The following is a 21,744-nucleotide window of genomic DNA, read 5'->3' as shown; positions in this document are numbered from 1 at the left end:
CCTATAAAATGCCAGCAGTTTGAAAACTGTGATAAACCATATTATTCAAAGAATTGACCATTCCAGTATTAGAACTACACCAAGTCTAATTACATAAGCTGCCTAAAAATTCTGTTTCTTTTGTCTGTTCTTTGATATTTATTTTGTGTAATTATATTTGCCTAGGGTATTAAACATAACATTTTCTCTGCCTGGTCTCTTTATAATCATTTAAATGGAAAATTTCCTCAAGGATAGAATTCAATTCTTAATGGATAGCTATCTCAAGTCATCCTTGAAGTCATCCTTAAGCAGGACTTTTAAAAATTATCACCTTTTTCCTTTATTTGTATTTCCAAAGGAAGAAGAATGTTCATTGTGAAATTGGAAAGTTAATACTACATAATGAAGTTTGTAATACTAATTATGTTGTTTATACTTAATTTCAAAAACTGATTTAAGAGTTTAGTGATTGATTTGAATAAAATTGCTAGGCAAGTTAAAGCACTTCACGAAACCCAGAGTCCTTTATTTTATAAAATCATAGGATTTTATAATTACCCAAATCATATATTTCTCATCAGGTTTACTTTCTGTTTCCTCAAAAAACGTAGCAATTTGCCTCCTCTTTCACATAGGGTATGCTAATCTTAATTTTTTTTTTAGTTTAAAGCTGCTTGAAATGTTTGTTTTCAGAGACTTTTTACAAGTCTAGTTCTTCAGGATTTTTTTAATACCTTTATTTTACTATATTCAAAAATTGATTTTTATGATTCAGATTAACTTAAAAACTAGCAATACCTCTTGAGATATGTTAATGAATAGACACATATACTTTTCTAGTTTAATGTGGATATGCCAGGCTATGACTGCAGTTGTGGTGGGAGATATGACAGAGTGTCACAAGGACTGAAAGGAAAAGGAAATCTTTACACGTGGCATTTTGTTAAGATTAACATGCATTTAATGTCCAGAAATGTGTCTAAAAGTTTTAGGTAATATTTCTCCTCCTCTTGTGGATGGTAATGCAAGAGCTTGTTTACCAAAGGGAGCAGTTCTGAGTTTTCCTTCCTCACGTACCAGAGTGAACAATTTCTGTTCTATTCATTCTTTGATAATATCTATTTTAAATGTTTTAACTTTTTAAAAAATTTTAAAGCATTTTCTAATTGTCTCAACTTGGCTTTAAGACATCATTATTTGTATCTTCAATGGTGTGGCTTTGTACTTTTAGTGTTTTCAGTCTGGAGTGTGTGTGTGTTATGTTGAGTCTCTAGATAATTTATAAATGTCCTGATATTTGTTACAAGAAGGATATTGAAACTCATATTTCATTTATTTTAAAAGAAAAAATGTTATCCTCCTTTAGAATAACAATGAAAAGTTTTTGTTTTATAAACAGGTTTGAATTATGATCCCTTCTCAAGTCTTGCTGCTGCTTACCATATTGACTTTTAAAAAATAATTGATTCCTGCTTCATTTTCAAAAGATTTAAATACTTGGGTTAATCCAATGAGTAATATAATGTGTTAGTTTAATCCTAGACTGATGAATATCTCACCAAGCATTAACTCTTCACCCTCCGCACATCCTTCCCCCCCCACCCCCCCATTTATGTAGAAGGTATGGAACTCGCTGCTCTCGCTGTGGGAGGCATATCCATTCTACTGACTGGGTCCGGAGGGCCAAGGGGAATGTCTATCATTTGGCGTGCTTTGCCTGCTTTTCTTGCAAAAGACAACTTTCTACGGGAGAGGAGTTTGCTTTAGTGGAAGAGAAAGTCCTCTGCAGAGTGCATTATGACTGCATGCTGGATAATTTAAAAAGAGAAGTGGAAAATGGTAAATATATACTTAAAATACTTTTGAATCTTTTGGGACAGTGAACACAGGGATAAAAATGATTTTTTCCTAAGGTCGTCTTAAAGCATTATTTTGTGCAGAGTAATTGTGGTGAAACTCATTAAGCCCTCTACTGTTAGTGATGGTCTCCATCTGTTTATTTATAAGAAAAGCCATGGCATATGTATTTGCCTTGTGCCATATTCTCAGGAAGCAGCCTTGAGTTTAGGGTTCTGTTTTGCTTTTTGTAACCAGTTGTTTCCTTGTGTTTGCCTTTTTAAGGGTGAGCCTTAGATGTGCACTTCCAACTTGGTGCACTTTTGACTAAATATATAAGCCTGCAAATGAAATGTTGTTTCTACATTATGTTTCTAGTGTGTTCTAAATCTTAAGGGATTTGGCAAACTAGAAGATGTATACAGTTTCATACCAAGCCAAGAGATGCAAGAAACCTATTATTGTATGACTGCTCCCATTTGAGTTACCAACACATTTGCTGTGTTTTTTAAAATGCAGGTAATGGGATTAGTGTTGAAGGCGCCCTCCTTACAGAGCAAGATGTTAATCATCCAAAACCAGCAAAAAGAGCTCGGACCAGCTTTACAGCAGACCAGCTCCAGGTAGACATGACGATGCATTTGAGTTTTTGAAGCCCCTTTCCACCAAAAAAAAGAAAAACCCTTATAAGCAAAAAATACCGAAACGAACAAAAGCCAAACAAAAAGCAATGTCTATGCTGTCTTAAAACATTTTTATTTTTTCAAAAAGGTTAGTCTGTGCTTTTTGTGCAAACTGACTTGTTGAGTGTATAAAAACATTGCCCTAAATATTGTTTATCAATATTCCAAGAGTCGTGGTATGATGTGAACTTGTCCTGCAAGTTTGTCTCCCTGATGTCTGTTAACATTAACGTCAAGGTGCAAACAAAATGTTGCTCTGTCCTAACTTCCTGAAAAAATTACTTTAACCCAGGTATTTATGTTACTACATGTAATTTTAGTAGAAGACAGAACATTTTGGGACACTTAACAGAAAGAAATATTCAGTATGTGGGTCTGTGGGACCCTGATGTGTTCATCTTTTTAACAAACTGCATGGAGTCTTTTAATAGACAAGATTGTACATTTTCTGAGTAGGAAGGAATTGAACATGCCTTACCATAAATAGAAATCTACTGATTGACTGCAATCAAGTAGACCTTTCCTTGTTTTTAAAGGGGGTAGAGGGAGTAATTCTATAATTTGATGCTAAAGTTTGATTATGTTCCCTGAAAATGGAGGGATTATTTTCAACTTAGTTGCCCTAAATATAATTGTCATAACTTCTGTTTTTATAGTCAGGAAAATAATGAAATAATTACTCTTTGCTTTTTATTTAAGTCTGTACACACAGTGATTATTTCTGACATTTTTTTTTTCAGATAAATCATTTTCTAAAAGATTAGTGTGACTGAAGTGTTTGTTTTTTGTTAAGGTGAGGTAACATTTATTGAGCACCTACCATGTATGTTTGGATAGGTGCTTTACACATAGTATCTTCTTAGCTCAGACTTTAGAAGATATTTATACAATGTTAATAAATGAGTGAAGGTAATTTTTTGAAAAATCACTGATAGTATTCTAATACTTGTCAGTATTTAAGATGAATGCAGTAAAAGAATATTTGTTTTGACAATGATTAAAAAAGAAGCTTTGATATGACATAAATATCCCAAAGGACCTTAATGTCCCTGAGAAAGCAATCTAGATTTAAAGTCTAGATCCATTCTTAAAATAAATTCCAGAAAATAATTTTTGATTCCTTACTTCAGGCATCGACGACATAGTAAGTAGAAAATGGAAGGTAAGGCAGCTGAAAGAAATATCTGTTGGAAGTTTGTTTTTCTGGGTGCCTCATTTGGTTATCATGAAAATCACGTAAAGCCCCAGGTTAGGGGATACGTATACCTGTGGGAGACCTGGTAGCAAAATACCCAGTAGCTAAAAGGTGTCTGACTTAAAATATAATCTCTAATATAAATATGTTCTGTGTATAAAGTGGGCTGTTTCTGTGAAAGACTGGCTGTAATTTTAATAGTCATAAGACTGATAACTTTAATTCGATATAAAAATTTATTAGTAAAAGGGTAACTGAAAATTTGAAGCAACTTTTAGGTAGATATGTACAATCTCATCTGGGAAGTATAGATACTAATTAAATAGAAAGGGAATAATATTTGTGGAGGTCTTTGTTTACCAAGTCCTATGCCAGATAACTTCCTGTAATTTCTTCTTTCATCTCTTACAATTCATCCAAAAACTGCAGGGACTCCCCCAAGGCAGACAACCAAGGGATTGGCAAAGAGATTTGGACCCTACTTCCCAAACTTCTGGTCTTTTAATTTTCATTGGCCTCCCAGGAGACCATGAGTAGAACTGTGCCTTACCAAGACTCCATTTAATGGCTGTGGCATCTAAAACAAGAGTGAGATTCTGAATCTTGAAGATGGCTTTATAGTTTTAAATTGCAAATGTGCATAAAACTACTTAAGCCATGCATTATTATATGAAAATGTGATCTGAATCATCAGTTTTTAAAAATTTATACCAGAATCATAGGTTTTAAAAAATGAAAGCAGAAATTATATTCTTTCTAAGCATGTTCTCATTTATTCAGTGTTTATTAGCATCTGTCTATGCCAGGAATGACTGAAACAATGAGGCATAATCTTGTCCTCAAGTGTTCCTTGTTGCTTAGGTATCTAGAATAAGTTAAATCATTATACTTTACTAGAAGCTTTAAAAATCAGGCCATGTACCTCATTGTTGTCCTACTTTTCAGAAAGCTAATTATTTAAGTAGTGCTTGAATTTAGCAAAACAATAAAATATAAGTGATCAGTAAGTCAAGACTATTCATACAGTACCTACCTTGTTTGGACTTAGAAGAGTTAAAGTATGAGGAACAAGCTTCCCAAATTCTTTAGAAAATTACGAGAAGAAAAAAATAGTTTAACACTTACAAAATAGACTATTCTGTGTTGGCAAAACTATTTCAAATATTGTCTCATTTGTATAAATCGTATTGTAAAAGTTCCTGCCAATGTTATGGTTTGCTTATTGTAGTTGGAAGTACTTGCTCAATGCTTGTTCATGTTAAACAGGCCAGGGTTAGCACCTACTTTAATCTACTTTCAGATTAAGTTGGTCAGCTGCTACTATGCAGACTCGACATTTTTGGTAGACTTGCTGGCTTTAAAATGATGTGTCTACAGAGACTAGATCCTTGACCATTTTAAATAGCTCAGAAGAGGAATAGGGTAGATTTTTGGCATCATTAGTGACTGGAGAGCAATGAAACCAAGTCAGAATTAAAAGGATTCTTTTGTGAGACTAAACACTGATGAATACATCTTACTTTTCCGTTAGCATGTTCCAGTTTTAAACCATCAGTGTTGATTTAAGTTGTCCATTATTCCTTAATGAGAAATTGCTTTAGTAAATGTAATTTGGTTCCATTATTAAACTTGTGAATTTGAAATGCATTTGTGAAGAGCATATGTTTTTTGTTTTATAAATTATCCATTATGGCATTACAAATGAATATCTGTTCAGCTTTTCTCCTTGAAAAATTAAAAAAACAAAGACATTAATTTGTTCATTCTTTTTTTCTCTTTGGGATGTTACATGCTCAGCTACATATAAGCACAACTGTTTGCATATGAAGATATTAAAGTAACACATTTGGAGTAAGAGAGGAAGAATGAAGCGAACTGGGCATGATAATAAACTTTTAGGCTGTTTCTGCTCATTTTTAAAAGCAAAAGTACAAGTGCTAGTTTACAGCAACTATGTGGACAAGTATATTGGCCTGGAATCCAGGAATGCCTTATTCTGGAAGAGCCCCTATCAGTGAGCACTTAACTGAAAAAAATACATAATTTTTAAACCTCATAAGGTTTCCCGGGACAACATTGGTCTTTTTCTCCACACTATCTTCAGATTTTCTGCACATTGTGGAGGTTCATTTAGTTAATCTGGGCATTATCTCCAGATATAATGGATAAGACATTCCCTTTGCCCTCCAGAAACTCACTTTCTCCTATGAAGAGTTCGACTTGCTAGCAAATTAGCTAGCTACCTGGTGACAAGTACAGTGGCAGAAGATGGTATTATTTGAGGCACATAGCAGAGGATGCAGTTAATCTTGACTGTTGGAAATGGTGTCAGGGTCAGCAGGACTTTAGGTTAGGTAGATTTCCCCCATCCCATGCCCAGGACATGCACAATCATTTGGATGCTAGGCTCCACTCTTTCATTCTTATAATATTTTCTTTATATTTTATACTTCCCTCTATTGACTTTTAAGTAATAAAATTCAGATATCTTGCTTGATTCCCATTCCTTCCTTTTCTGAAGGAATCCAAAGCCCTTTGCTTGTGCTTTTATTCTGGAGCTCCTCTTTCTCCTCCTCCTCCACTCCGTGCTTCTCACTTTAGCTTGTATTGTTGTTAATTATTGGCATGCATATATTTTTCTCCCAGGCAGCTGAGGCCAGGTTCCAATCCAAAGGTTCACATCAGAATCACCTGGGAGCTTTTCAATCTATGAATGTTTAGATCTCAGGAAATTCTTATGCAATAGACTGATGAGTGTCTCTCTTTTAAGGTCCCAGATGTTCCTTTGCATAGAACAAGTGTCGAAATAATGAATGATGGAGTCATTGCAATTAAGTGGAGTGCAATCTGTTGCACTGTCTACTATTTTCATACTAAGACAAATTGATGTAGGAGCCTTGAACCTGTTTAGTTGAGTAGAGGTCAAAGATATGATTTTTATATTTTTAAAAATTGTTTAATGCTAGTAATTTTTAACAAAATGGGAAAAATAGTAAATGGACTTATACTATTATGCATTTTTTGTGGGTTGTAAGAATGGAAGAAAAGGTGAGCTTATTTTTAACAGCATAATTGAGAGACAAGTTTTTATGTTGAAATTGATCTTTTTAAAGATTTCAGCATAGCAACTTGTGCATCATTTTACCTAATATGCATTCTTTTCATTGATATACACTTCTCTGTATTGATTTTCAAGTAGTAAAATACAAGTACTCCATTTTCTTGTGCATGCCTTATCTCTCCTGTCATCAAACTTCAGAAGATTGAGCTTCTTATTTTTAGTTATTTACTATTTAATACCTACATTTTTTAAAAAAACAGGTTATGCAAGCACAGTTTGCTCAGGACAACAACCCAGATGCCCAGACTCTCCAGAAACTGGCAGAAAGGACAGGCTTGAGCAGACGTGTGATACAGGTGACTATTTTAAAGGTTAATCAAGAGATACTAAAACTTCTAGGTTTTTATAAGTGTACATTCTGTGTGTGTGTGTGTGTGTGTGTGTGTGTGTAAAATGTCAAAGCATTAGCTTCTCATTTTAGATCTCTTCACATTCTAAATCAGTTTTTTTTAAAAGCCTGATAATTAATTAGCCTGCTTGATCTAGGCTACCATTTGTTAGACAGCTCTTTGCAGAAGTTACTTCATTCATTGCTCAGAGCAAGCCTAAGATCCTAAGGCTAAAAAGCAACTATGGTTTGAAGCTAGATCTTCTGAAGCCAGAATTGTTTCTACTTTTCTATGATTGTGGATGTGGATGTGTGCAGGGGGTGGGCAATGTTGATGACCTTTATTAAAGATCCAGGTAGAAGGAATGATGTAAACAAAAGTAGGGAAGGATAAGTTAGAGCAAATTTGTTGGAAGATAAAATTTATGTTTGCAAATTGTGGGAAATAGAATTTTTTGAGCTGAACTTAGAGAGGCCTGTGAATATCAAGTTTGCTTCTGAGCAGGAGAAAACCATGATATGTATTCTTAGGAAGAAAGGACTGGTAACAGTACATAGGAAGACTTAGAGTTGGGAGAGGCTACATGGAGATTGACAGATTAGGTGTGATGCCCAGCAAAATAATGATTTTTCAAAAAGAGACTTAGGTGGTGGTCTCAAATTCATTCTGAAGCATTTTATCGACTGAACACTAATGGCAGGCACTGGATGCAAGATAGACAAGGAAAAAGACCTGGCCACTGTAATGGTGAAGCAGAGAGACATCAAAGATGACTTATATTTGAAGTCAAAGTATCTGTGGAAATGGTGCTACTGACAGGAATATTAAAGGTTTTTTAAAATGTGGGTTCAGCAGTTGGGTCCAGCTCTGATTATCAGGCAATGATGGCGGCAGTTGAGCATGTAAACTGGTATTTTAAAGGATGAAACACCATTTCCATGGATACACTTCCCTGGTGGCTCAGAAAGTAAAGAATCTGCCTGCAGTGCGGGAGACCTGGGTTCGATGCCTGGGTTGGGAAAATCCCCTGGAGAAGGGACTGGCTACCCACTCCAGTATTCTGGCCTGGAGAATTCCATGGACAGAGCCTGACAGCCTACAGTCCATGAGATCACAAAGAGTCGGACACAACTGAGCAACTTTTACAAAGGATGAACAAGATTCATGAAATTAGATCCTTTATAGAGAGGTTGTGGACAGTAAAAGCTAAAGAATGAACTTTATGGAGCGAGCTGTTTGAACTGGATCATCACAGCCAGAACCAAGGAATGAGTCTCGTGTAGAAGCATCATGGAGGCCCAAGGGCTGAGGTGGATTCAAGATGGAGGTGGTCAACTGTGTCAGGATCTTATATTTCCCTTCGATTAGGGAAATGGAAAACAATTTTAGATAATATTTAAGGTTAAAAAGGTATAACGGAGTAATGATGCAAGTGACTGACTATCAAGATGAAGTTCAGTGGGGGGGAAACAGTTAAGTCTAACACTGCACTATAATGTTTTATTTCTTAAACTGGCTGGTGGGTAAACAGGTGTTTATTCTTCAGTTTATTTCTAGTAAGCCTGAAGTATTTCATAATTAAAAGATCATTTATTCCAAGAAGTCAGTGGGAGAGACCTGACGATACCTCAGCTTCTCTGAAGACCTAGATTTGCAGTGGATTTGGTTAAGTGCAGTGTAATGAGGCTGTCTGAGGAGGCAAGTCCCATGACATCAGTACTTTCAGATGTCCAGGGCATTGTGTTTGTCTCAGAGTGCCAGATTCTAGAAAGGGGCTAACAAGGAACCAATGTGAAAAGAGTGCTCCCTTTAGAAGAAGATTAAGGTCATGAAAGTCTGGAAATCATGTGCTGTTATCAACAGCAACAGGGATATTTATCTGGAGAAAAGATCCAGAGATGGTAAGGGAAGGAAGAGTATAAACAGAGGTGTCTTTAAATGGTTATGAATGGCGGCAGGATCGTGTCTCTGCTAGGGAATGTAGGAGAAAAACAGATTTCACTCACAGTGAAGAATTTTCTCAGTATGTAAGTCTACAAAATTGGCATCAGCTACCGTTGAGCACTACTGATAAAGAAACTGCCTGCCCATGCTGGAGACATGGGTTCAATCCCTGGGTCAGGAAGATCCCCTAAAGGAGGCATGGCAACCCACTCCAGTATTCTTGCCTGGAGAATGCTATGGACAGAGGAGCCTGGCAGGCTACAGTCCGTGGAGTCACATAGAGTCAGGCATGACTGAGCGACTTAGCACACACCATTGAGATGGTGAGTTTCCTTTACCTGGAAGTGGAAACTTCCTTTGTTGAGGTAGGTCCAACCCAATGGTCTGAGAGGGTCCTTGTAATCTAAGACTCTGTACATTCAGTGACAGTGATTGCTGTAGCTAACTCAGATTCATGGTTATTATGTTTTAGACTATTTTGAAGTTGGAAGCAAAGGAAAATGGAGGATTTTCTGAGAGCTTTCTTTATTGTTTGAAGAAGTAAGAACCCCAGACAGACATCTCTCATATAATTTCCAGGTATTTAGGTCACCAGTATTATGAACAAGTTAACTACATTGCAAGCCCTAGAACTTGGAGAAGATATTGTTGGGTGGTGGCTTTTAATATGTAAGAGTTAAATTTAAATATTTTGATAAGATGGCAAAGGAGTACTAACAACTCAAATATATAGTCCTTCACAGTATTTTTGAAGGATTAATTACTGTGAACTCAAATAGTAGTCAGAACCTCTTTGCCCAGCTGCTCCTAGCATTGAGCACACATTAGAAATGTTAAAGAAAAGAGATTTACTAGGCCTTGATTCTTATATGCAAACTAGGTTACCCAACTATTAGGTGGAAATACTGGTCCTATACAGGATATAAGTTCAGGTCTCACCTTTACTAGCTAAAGTCTGCATGAAAGTGAAAATAGTCGCTCAGTCGTGTGTGGCTCTTTAAGACCCTGTGAACTGTACCCTGCCAGGTTCTTCTGTCCGTGGAGGTCCCCAGGCAAGAATACTGGAGTGGGTAGCTATTTCCTTCTCTAGGGGATCTTCCCAATCCAGGTAACAAACCTGGATCTCCTGCATTGCAGGCAGATTCTTAACCATCTGAACCTTCTCCAGGGAAGCCTTGAAAGTCTGCATAGTGAGACATTGTAACAGGGTAGATCATCACTGAGCTGAAATCACAGAACAAAGATGGGTGATTTTGTTTTTAACACTGTACATCCAGATGTAATCACTGCTCACATATCCTTTCACAAAGTTGAATTATGAATTGTATATCTTACAGAAACATGATAAAACACTGCTATTTCACCCAGTGTGCTTGGAGTTCTCGTTCCATATTAAAATATACATCCTTTGTATTGCTATATAATTTATTTAGTTTATTAAGTACTTTTTTACATCATAAAAATGCTATAATGAAGAACATTGTGTATATACTTTGTGCATTTGTTCAGTGGTATCTATAGGATAAATTTCTAGAAGTGAGATGATTGAATCAAAAGATAAAAAGATTATAAGAGCCTTTGACTGATAGTATAAAATTCACATTGCAGAAAGTTCATAATCAATTTATTCTCCCAGAATCTACATACGAAATTTATCTTTCCTCAATGTGGATAAATCCTATAAACTATCATTCTTTTACATCCTTTCCAATTGCCTGTAAGAAAATATTATTTGTATTTATCTTTCTTTTATATCAGTAAACCTTAATATGTTTGCTTATATTGTGATTAAAAATGTATTTTTTAGCTGATTTTTTATATTGGGTTATTTCTTTTCTCTTTATCTTACTGATTTTTATTGTTTATCATGTTAAGCTTTCATAGTTCATCAATTGCCTTTTCATTTATTTTTTCCACATAGAAATTTTACATTGTTTTGTATTCAAATCTCTTCATATTTTTTTTCTGATAGCTTTGGCCTTTTTCTTGCTTCACGTAGAGAAATATATCAACATTGGCTTTTGTTTTGATAAACATTCATGGTCCCAATTATTTATATCTAAACCCTTATTTATTTGTAATGGACTTTTGGATACATGTTGTAAAGTTGAGATTTTTCTTTTTTTTCCCCCTAAATGATTAGTTAGCTTTCTCTAATCAATTCTATGCCAGCTCTAATTTCCCAGTCATTTAAAATCACATCTTTTTCATACATTAAATTCTTTTATTTGTCCCTTTGGGTTTTCTAAGAGATTGATCTAAGGCACTAGTCTTTTCTTTTACAGAATGTCTATGTGGCCTGCTTTCAGCTTATGTATTTTACAATTTACAACTCAGATTTTTGAAAAATATGTTACTTAGAAGAAATTTTAACTCTGTAAGAGGTTTGCAAAGCAAGAGGAGATTTTAAGTCAGTAAGGACAATCAAAAGGACTTGTATTTCGTTCCTCAAGCTAGATAGTCCTCATGTCAGAAGTTTTCTGATGCCTGAAATCTTAAGCTTTGTTTAAATGTGCAAGTTACATGACACTTGTGTTTTCAAACCTCTCTTTGCTTAATTACCTGATGATTTTTTTCTAGGAGGTATTTGAATTACATTAAGGTAGTTATTCTACTGTTAGCATCAGGCTGGCTTCATATTTATTTCCAAAGTCTGAATTTTTTTTAAAAAACTGCATATTTTCCATCTGATATATAATTTATTGGAGACATAAGATACCTTGAAGAAACCCTGGGAATCGTAGTGCCATGTGTTTTGGGTTAATGTATTCCTCTGGGGTGCCTGTCCTCTGGGCAGCGTCAGGGGAAAGGGCAGGCGGCAGCTGTCCCCGGTTAAAAGTTGGAGAGTGTGTGAGTGTGTCTTCCTGGCTGGCTGGGTGACGGCAGTGGCACCTGTTGTTCAGGAGCCTGTAAAGGGAACTGTGACTGAGACTTTGGATGAAGTCTCTGTATAGATACCTGGAGCTAGTGCTCCAGAACAGGGGTGATAGGCTGTAGCTACATCATTGTCCTTGATACACGCCTAAGCTTGGTCCCAAAATACTCCTTAGATGCTACCCCTCAGCCACCTGCTCGGACTCCTTTTCCTTTGGTTTTAACCCCTTGAGTTTATACCTCTGTTTATGAGTCCCGAGGATAACAAGGTATGCCTTTTGAAGTCAGGCCAACTTTTTAATAAATCTTTTTTTTGTTCAGCCCTCTGTTTCACATTTTTCAGCCCTGATTCCCTTGAGCCGTCAACTAACTGCCTGCCAGTCCTGGGCAGAGACTTATGCCCCTGACCTTCTCCCTTGATCCCCAAATGTTCTTATCCTAATTTCCTTATAAAGTTTTTATCCCTCCACTTCTCTATCTTCTTACGACAGTGTTGTTTGGAATGATAGCAAATAAATGCTGTAATATTTTAATAGAGGAACACTCTGTAGGCAGGTTTTATCTAAGAGCAGGAAGTTCACATGCAGGTAGCTTAGTTACTGGAAGCATTCTGGGTGGTCTAGACTTGTTTACCCTGACCTGCATGTGAAATTCTGCTTAACCCAGAACTTGCTTCCTTTATTTCTGTGATGGAGTGGACAACAAGGTGGTTAGCTCTTTACATTTGGTGAACTGTCTCACCAGTGGATGTGTTTATATTTTATTCTACTTAAATATTGCTAGTTGTTTCCTTCTGTAAGCCTGACTGTAACCTGCTTCTTAAAGAATAGCCTCTGTATTTACTAAGAGAAATTGAACTCAGCAGGTTACCAAGAGACTGGAATAACTGAATCAAGAGGTTTGTAGAAAGCCTTAAATTCTCAGTGGGGATTTTAATCATTTGAAAATGGATTTCAAATAAGTCTAGCAGGTGTCTGAGAATACAGTGAGTAGTGTATTTTTTTTTTTTTAAATTTCTGATGAAAGGGTTTTTACCATTTTTCTTTTTGTCCCAAATGTCAGTAGGAGAACCAAGGAAACTTTTCTGAAATTTTTAATCCCCTCCCCTGTTTTTATTTTGGAAGATGCTGGCTTATTATAGAACCAGTTTTAAGTTAAATCATCAGATAATTATTATTTGGGCAAAGAAAATGACTTGATAACCATGCACAATGATTTTTCTTGTGTCTACAGAACTCTTTTTTAAAGAAAGCTGCTTTAGATTTATGCTGTGCTTTTATGGTAGAGTTGCATCCTTTGTTGTATTGAACTGGTGTTTTACTCAGCTGCGATGTGACATAGCTCCTGTTGCTTTTCTCCTCTCTCAGGTATGGTTTCAGAACTGTAGAGCTCGCCACAAGAAGCATGTCAGCCCTAACCACTCCTCCTCTGCCCCAGTCACAGCAGTGCCGCCCTCCAGACTGTCTCCACCCATGTTAGAAGAAATGGCTTACTCTGCCTACGTGCCCCAAGATGGGACGATGCTAACTGCACTGCATAGTTATATGGATGGTAGGTATCCTAACATTTAACAGCTGCCTTTCACACCATCACTCATACCTCCTCGTATTATATTATTAAAAGGATTCACACTTTGCAATATTACCTCAGTAGTAGCTGAAAAATACTGTGGGAGAGGGATGCAGTAGGAAGAACTAACCAGCCTTCTTCTGTGGCAGCCTTTTAAGGGGCGTGCATCACACTCACTTTACAGCTAAAATACAGATATTCATAATGACTCATAGATAGTGCTTGATTTTTACTTAGAAAAAAACATTCTTTTTGTTTTGACCTGATAAACATTTGAATAATTTATTTTCCTATGGTCAGAGACAGTATTCACCCTCAGATTTTTAGATTGAGGTTTACTGAATTTTGTTAAAGAAACTTTTTTATTGAAGCAAAACCTATATAGAAAAGTACACACAGAAGTATTCAACTTGATGAATTAATAAAATCAACGTATCTATGTAAATACTACCCAGAGGAAGTAGTAGGATATAATTAGCACCTCAGAAGCTTCTCTTATGACCCCTCCCAGTCATTATCCTCTTCCTCCAAAGTAACATTGCCTTGACTTCTAAAATCATGTTCTGGTTTTGCCTGTTGTTGAGCTTTATATAAATCAAACCTTGCAGAATGTATTCTGTGTCTCACTTCTTTCAACTCTGTTTGTGAGATTCCTTTGTATTGTTGCAAGAATCAGTGATTTGTTTCATTGTTATACAAAATTCCACTGTAGGATACCATTATCCACTTAGGGTTGGTAGGCACTCATTTTATTTCCAGTTTGGGCTTTTATGTATATGATGCTGTGGGCCTCATTGTACACGCCTTTTGGTGCACATTAATTCAGTTTTTTATTTAGTATATATATGCTAAGAGTAGGGTATAGGGTCCTGGCTACACATTTGTTCAATCTTAGTTGATTCTGCCATAGAGTTTCTGATACTGGTTGAACCAGTATACACTCTGACCAGCAGAACATGAGAGTTCAAGGTGCTCTACAATCCTCTCCAGCACTTGATGTAGTGTGACTTCTTAATTTAGCCAGCTTAGTGGTTGTATAGTGCTATCTCATTATTTCCATTTGCTTTTCCCTCATCACTGATGAGCCTGAGTATTTTTTCTTTGGGCGTTTGTATATTGTTTTTTTGTGAAGTACCTGTTCATGTCTTTTGCTTGTTGGTCTATTGGCTTATCTGTTTTGTTTTTCCTTGATTTGTGCTAACTTTGACAGTGTATTGCATATAGATATGTTTTTTCATGATTATATGTATTCTCTTAAGGGTATGTTTTATGGAGCACAAGTTCCTAATTTGAATGTAATCATCAGTTTTTTTCCTTCATGAGTAATGCTTTTTTTATGACCTGTTCAAGGAATTGTTCCTGCTCAAAGATAAATGAAGGTATTCCTCCCATCAGTTCAGTTCATTTTCTCAGTCGTGTCTGACTCTTAGCGACCTCATGGACTGCAGCACACCAGGTTTCCCTGTCCATCACCAACTTCCAGAGCTTGCTCAAATTCATGTCCATTGAGTCAGTGATACCATCCAACCATCTCATCCTCTGTCATCCCCTTCTCTTCCTGCCTTCAATCTTTCCCTGCATCAGGGTCTTTTCCAGTGAGTCAGTTCTTTGCATCAGGTAGCCGAAGAATTGGAGCTTCAGCTTCAGCATCAGTCCTTCTAATGAATATTCAGGACTGATTTACTTTAGGATTGACTGGTTTGATCTCCTTGCTGTCCAAGGGACTCTCAAGAGTCTTCTCTAACACCACAGTTCGAAAGCATCAATCCTTTGTTGCTTAGCTTTCTTTATGGTCCAATTCTCACATCCATACATGACTACTGGAGAAACCATAGCTTTGACCAAATGGGCCTTTGTCATATATTCCTCCTATGGTATCTTCTACAAACTTCACTAACCATGTTTTACCTTGACATTTAGATTTATAGTCCATCTAGAATTGAAGTTTCTATGTAGTGTAAAATAAGGACAAAGTCTTTGTTATGTTTATGAAAGTGCCAATTTCCCAGCTGATTTTCTGTGCTACATTTGTCATAAATCAAGTATCCGTATAATTTATATGTCAGTTTCTGTACCCTTAGGAGAGCCTAGAGCGCTACTGTCCATGGGGTCACAAAGAGTTGGGTGTGACTGAAGGGACTTAGCACATACTATTCTGTTTTATTGGTCTATTTCTGTATCAATACCTAATTATTTTACTAATGCTGGATATATAATTCTTGATGTCCAGTAATACATGTTATCCTGTTTTATTGTTTAAGTTTGTATTGCCTATTCTTGACCCTTTATGTTCCCATATTTTCTCCACCAAGAAAAGAGAAAACAATTGAGATTTTGACGTAATCTATTAAATCAGTTTGTAGGAAACCACCATCTTAATAATATTGTCTTCCAAACCATGATCCTAGTCTGTCTTTCTGTTTGTTTAGATCACCTTCAAATGCTCTCTTATATTCTGGAGTTTTCTGTTTAGGAATCTTGCACATCTTTTGTTAGGTTTTTTTTTTATAGGTTTTTGTTTTGATGTAGTTAATTGTAAATGGCTTTTCCTTTATATGTGGAAATCTAGGTTGATTTCCACAGCTATTTTCTTTCAGCACATTGACAATATGAATAAAATAGTTTTCGTCCATTGTCTCTGTTATTTAGAATATAGTTAATTGACTTGATACCTCTTATTGTTGAAGTCAGCTGTTGGTCTCATTCTTCCTCCTTCAAAAATGAATGTCCTTTTCCCCCAGCTTTTCTCTTTGTGCTTGGTTTTAAGTTTTATAGAATGTGCCTAGATATGCTTCTTGCATATGAAAGTTTGATGTATTTGCTTATACAAACTTTCTGTATCTTCAAATATTATTTCTGTTATTATTGAAGTCCATATTTTCTAGCCTTTTGATCTTCCATGTTCTGGACTAGATATTTTCTTCTGACCTGTATTCCAGTTCACTAATTCTCTCTCTGTATATGCTGTAAAACTCACTTGCTGAGGTCTTAATTTCAGTTATTGTTTTCAGTTTTTAGAATTTCCATTTCATTCTTTTATATAGTTTTTATTTCTATACCAGAATTATCTATCTTATCACTTTATTCCTTAATAAAATTGTTACACTAATTATAGTTATTTTAAAGTTCATACTTGACAACTCCAATATCAGGATATTTTGCCAGTCTATTCTGTTGTTTTTTCCTCTTTGTTTTTGGTCAAGTCATGCCGTATTTGCTTTTTTATTGCACTTCAGATGTGAGGTATGAAAAACTGGAAATAATTTGAAGCTCTGGATGGGATATTTTCCACCAGAGAGAATTTAGTTTTGCCATTGGCAGGAAGTTAGGTCAGGGGAAGAGCGACTTAATCCAATCAGACATCAGTTCTCACAAAGGCTGGCATGTTTCTGGGTCACCACTTCTTGGCAGTAGTCTTTTGGGATACCCCCCAAAGCTTGTGTTTTGTTTTGCGTCTGTTGTCTTTAATGAGGGCTTCTCTTTGGTGGTACCTGGTCCTTCATATTTGTTCCCCAATGGCCCAAAGTCTAACTCCTGACCCTGCTAAACTTCTCAGCCTCCTAGACCCTCATTTTCTTTTGAAATTGTTATTACACTTGTGAAGGATAAGTAGCCTCATTTTATTTCCTTCCTTCTCTGGGGCTTGACTTTGAGAACTCTCACTGCCTTGGTATCTTTCAGATACCTTCAAACAGCTTTTTAAAAATTTTGTCCAGCCTTCTTAGTTGCTCTTAGAAGGACGTTTGGTTTGAAGCAGCATAGTCTTTGCTGAGAGTGAAAAGTTCATTTTAAGGTTTGGCTAAAGTGAAAAGCAGAGCCTGTATCATGTGGCCATTTCCCTACACTAGGATTAAACTTGTGTGTGTTCACATGAATGACTGTCATATTGCCTGAGTCAAATGTGTTTTCATGTATGTTTAGGAAAGAGGCAGTTAAACATTCATAAATGGGAATTTGGGGCAGGAGTCACCCTATAGAGGAAACTTCGTATAAAATTTAGCAAAATTTTTATAGACGAAGGTGGTGTTTCTGGCTGCAGGGTAAAGTGCAGTGAATGGGGTATGGATGGAGGACTTTAAAGTGGCAAAAGCTTGAGGCCCAAAATAAAGATTTTGGAGTAAACCATTCCTGGATTCTCATAATACTATACTCACTATGCTGAATAAGTTAATGCTCTGCTGAAGTCAGTGGAATGAGTATAGCTTGGTGCCCACTATAATCAGTAGTGAGAGGACTTTGCCTTGGATTGTTTTTTGTTTGTTTTTAAGTCAGTTTTATTTACCATACAAAACTGATCCACAAATTTCTTTCTATTTTGTAGCTCATTCACCAACAACTCTTGGACTCCAGCCCTTGTTACCCCATTCAATGACACAACTGCCAATAAGTCATACTTAATTCCTTTTTTCAGGGATAGAAATGATTAAGGATATAAACTTGTCATTTGTTATGTATAAAATACCATTGAAAATATATTAATGTTAATTTTTTATTTAACACCCAAAGCATTTCCAACATCACTTTGCTGCCCAGGTATGTATCTCTAGTTGGCCTGCAAGACACTTTTATTGATTTCTTCATTTTTTGTAAAACTTATGTTTACAAGAAGAAAACAAATCAAAGCTTTTTTTTGTATTGTATGAAAATAGTTCACTCGAGTGTGTATCTGTTAATTTATTTGTCATCAAAAGAGCACTTTGCCTAAAAGAAAGGACTGACAAGTGTGCAAAATGTTTACAATCCTTTGTGAAATTGTAGTTTATCATTAGTTTGTATCTGTAAGTTATTGTTATAAATATTACCTGTATTTTTTGTTATATACAACTTTATACTTTGAAGCTTGTATCTGTGAATTTGCAATTGAAATTTATTTTGCCAATGTTTTCTGAATGAACTGAATAAAGCTTCTGTTGTAGCATGCCATGCAAACACATTATTGTGTTTGTGGTTGATGAACTATGGCTGTAAATAACACTATAGTTTAATAAGCCCACCATTCTAAGTTTATTAAACATTTTTCATTCTTGTGAAAGTTTCAACCAATTTATCCTTTTTGTGTGTGTATTTTCAGCAGTAAGTTGACTTTAGCCTCTTACACATATAATAACAACTTTTAATTTTAAAAGTCATTTTGTTTTGAGCTTTGTTGTGAGTACATTTTAATAGAAAACTTATTTGTAGATGACTGCTCTTACTCAAGAAAAGAACACATAAAAATATCTCATTTGGCAAATTGTCTCTTTTGAACTAGTTAATAAAATTAATGTGAAAGAGAAGGCAGAGTGCTTTTCAAAATGACCTTTTGGGGGTGTCCCAAGCCAGAAATGAAATGTGGGCTGTTAGAATGTGTTTCTTAAGAGTTGAAAAAGGAGGACAAGAAATATTTGGAGTTTGTGATCAATGCTTCTAGAGCAGAGACTCTTTACTTTTTCTTCCTAGTGAACCCTCTTTAGGGATTGTGATTGAGAGCTGAAATCTAAACCTCAGGACTTTATCCTATGTAGCAGTGGACACTTGTCTCGGAATTACAAAAGTAAGTAGTGCCACCCTCACTAATTTTTGGATTTAAAGAATTTAATCAGTACTTGCTTCTTGTCTTTTCTGTACCAATCAGGAAAAAAAAAAGTAGTGAGAAAGAAATCTTAAGTTGAAGTCTTTGTTTAACTTGGCGGGTTCACATCTGGCTGAGGACTGGAAGTAATAGTGGAGTATTTGTAATTCTATTCTAGTAATCATAAATGCAACCAGAAAGCAATCACATGGATGTCGGTAACTTACTATCTGCCTCAAACCAGAAGCAACAAACCTAAGTTTCACTATGGGAGAAAGGGGGGAAGAAAGTGTTTTGTTTTTTTAAACTTGCTACTCCAGTTACAATCCTTTTGGCCAAAAACAAAGAACATAGCCGGTAGTCACCGTATCTGATCTTGTGAAGTCGATGCTAATCTCCTGGGTTCTTTTCTACCTGTCCCAGGCACCACGTGGCGAGGTCAGCTTTCCTTTACCACATGTGGAAGAAAGCTCTTGTAGTCTAGCCAACCTCTGTGCTGTAGCGGCTTCTTCCATTTCCCAGCTGCATGTAATTGGCACCATTTAGCTTGGAAGGTGCTTGATTGTGAGTGTTCCTTCTCTCTCTCTTGTCTTTTTTTTCTGTGCTCACAATGCTCAGAGAAATTTTATGAACCACATCACTACCATTTTTAGTTCCAAAGATGAATGCCCAAAGTTGAAGTAAAATTTCCATAACAGAGAAGTTCAAAGTTGTCAAAATAATGAGACTTATAGATCCAGCATATGAAGTTGCTAACAATAAAAATGGGATAGATATGAAAGTACTAAAACATTTTTTGCATGTGATACCAACATTATGACTATGTTTTCATTTCTGTTAATGGAAGTCAGAGATGCTACTTTAATAACTTTAGGGAAGAATTGAAGTATCTCCATGTTAGTAATACTCAGTGTGAGCATGTAGGCACAATATCTATTTGCTTGAAATTAGAGGGTGATCAAATGACTTTTGTGAGGTTTGGAGGAAGACTTTTTATTGTTGGACTAATAAAAACCTGGGTAACAAATAGGTTATCTCTTCAGTATTCAGAGATTCATGAGCTGTAAGAGGGTAAAAATAACTTTTTTGCTCTGCAAATCAATTGAATCACCAATTCAGACATTAAAATTGAAGTCACACTAAGTCAATACTCCTTTAAGTGGTTGTAAGACAGTATAGCTTTAACAGTATTTACACATTATGCAAATATCAGTCTTAAAATTCCACATTACTTTAAGTTGTAAGTACATGTGTTTTGAGTATCTCATAATAAATATTGTTAGGATTACAGTTCATGCTTTTAAAATTGTTATAAGCATTTGAAATCTTATAGCTGTAGTATTTCTTGAGTTGGGAAATTATGTATGTAATTACTCCAGTAGCATTATGAGACTAAACGAGATCTTAGGACTGTGTTATGGCTTGAAGGACTTTACCTGTTATGAAAGAAATGATTCTGTTATTTAGAGGTCATTTGGATTGCAGTACACTAAATACCAAAAGTATATTGGCCCAGGAAAATTTCTCAATGGTCTCCATTCCAGGAGATAAAGGAACTAAAATTAGTGGTATTTCATTTCGCTCTTTTGAAATACAACCAAATTTTTAGAGAAGGAATGGATCTGAATTCAAAAGAAATACACTGGATACTGTCTAATACTTATCTGCTTGGATTCAATTGCACAGTGAAAACTATCTTATAGCCTGTTTTTCCCTTTTAATATGATAATCATATTTCAAAGTACCATACTCATCTACAACATCATTATAATTGATACACAGCCCACCATATTGCTTGAGCTTGGCAAGAGGCAAAGAATCCGTCTGCCAATGAAGGAGATGCAGGTTTGATCCCTGGGTCAGGAAGATCCCCTGGAGAAGGCAATGGCAACCCACTCCAGTATTCTTGCCATGGACAGAGGAGCCTGGGGGCTACAGTCCGTGGGGTCTCAGAGGTCAACCGGATGTGATTAAGTAGCTGAGCACCAGCCCCAGCACCAGATGTGCAGGAATAGTTTTAAGACTCCTGAAATTCATCAATTGTTCCCAGAATGCTGCACTAATTTACATCTCCACTAGCAGTGTTTGAGATGTTTTCCAGAGCACTTGTCTATCTTGCCTACTAGTGGAGTTAATACCAATTATTTTTCCAAGAGAGTCAAAAAGATAATTTTAAAGCCTTATTTATTACTTGATAAGAGATTCTAATTTACATTTTGGAGACCTATTTTCTTGTAAAAGGAGTAAAGGTAAACACAAGCAACCATTTTTGTGACCTTTCTTCCTTCAATTGTTCTGCATCCATGGCTAAGTGAGCATCCCATAGGATTTGTTCAGCTGAGGTATCATTTATTGATATCAAACATTTTACTGAAGCACTTGGAAGTCTTTATAACATTTTACTAGATTCACTGATGATTTTATTATTTTATTTTATTTTTATTTTTTGCAAAGCCCTTCATGCTTTTCAAATGCTTTTCTGTACAGCATCATGTACCCTATTCAACAGACAGGGAAACTAAAATTTAAGAAACTTTGATTAACATAATTAGGCCTTTGGTTTTTAATATGCAAGAGTTCTCCAGAGCATCAGATTATTTCTATAACTCTGTGGAGATCTCAGAATAAGTTTGTAAGTGACTCTCATTTGCTTGAGCTTC

At 35.8% G+C, this 21,744-nt stretch overlaps 1 protein-coding gene across 4 annotated transcripts in view; it reads left to right on the top strand.

Annotated features, from left to right (window-relative positions):
* The window catches only part of LHX8 (LIM homeobox 8), a 30,601-nt gene extending 12,025 nt beyond the window's left edge, over nucleotides 1-18,576 (top strand). For 3 of the 4 annotated variants that reach the window (XM_070467917.1, XM_070467918.1, XM_070467916.1), the window contains exons 5-9: nucleotides 1,601-1,821; nucleotides 2,338-2,441; nucleotides 7,018-7,113; nucleotides 13,332-13,515; nucleotides 17,855-18,576. In XM_070467917.1, coding sequence (XP_070324018.1) covers nucleotides 1,601-1,821; nucleotides 2,338-2,441; nucleotides 7,018-7,113; nucleotides 13,332-13,515; nucleotides 17,855-17,931 — 682 coding nt within the window. In that variant the 3' untranslated portion in view covers nucleotides 17,932-18,576. The remainder of the gene's footprint in view (nucleotides 1-1,600; nucleotides 1,822-2,337; nucleotides 2,442-7,017; nucleotides 7,114-13,331; nucleotides 13,516-17,854) is intronic. The other variant, XM_070467915.1, reaches the window with a different exon arrangement.
* Nucleotides 18,577-21,744: the final 3,168 nt, after the last annotated feature.

The sequence above is a fragment of the Odocoileus virginianus genome, chromosome 5 (genome assembly GCF_023699985.2).
Source record: "Odocoileus virginianus isolate 20LAN1187 ecotype Illinois chromosome 5, Ovbor_1.2, whole genome shotgun sequence".
NCBI classification, from domain to species: domain Eukaryota; kingdom Metazoa; phylum Chordata; class Mammalia; order Artiodactyla; family Cervidae; genus Odocoileus; species Odocoileus virginianus.
This window is presented reverse-complemented; position numbering and strand designations above follow the sequence as displayed.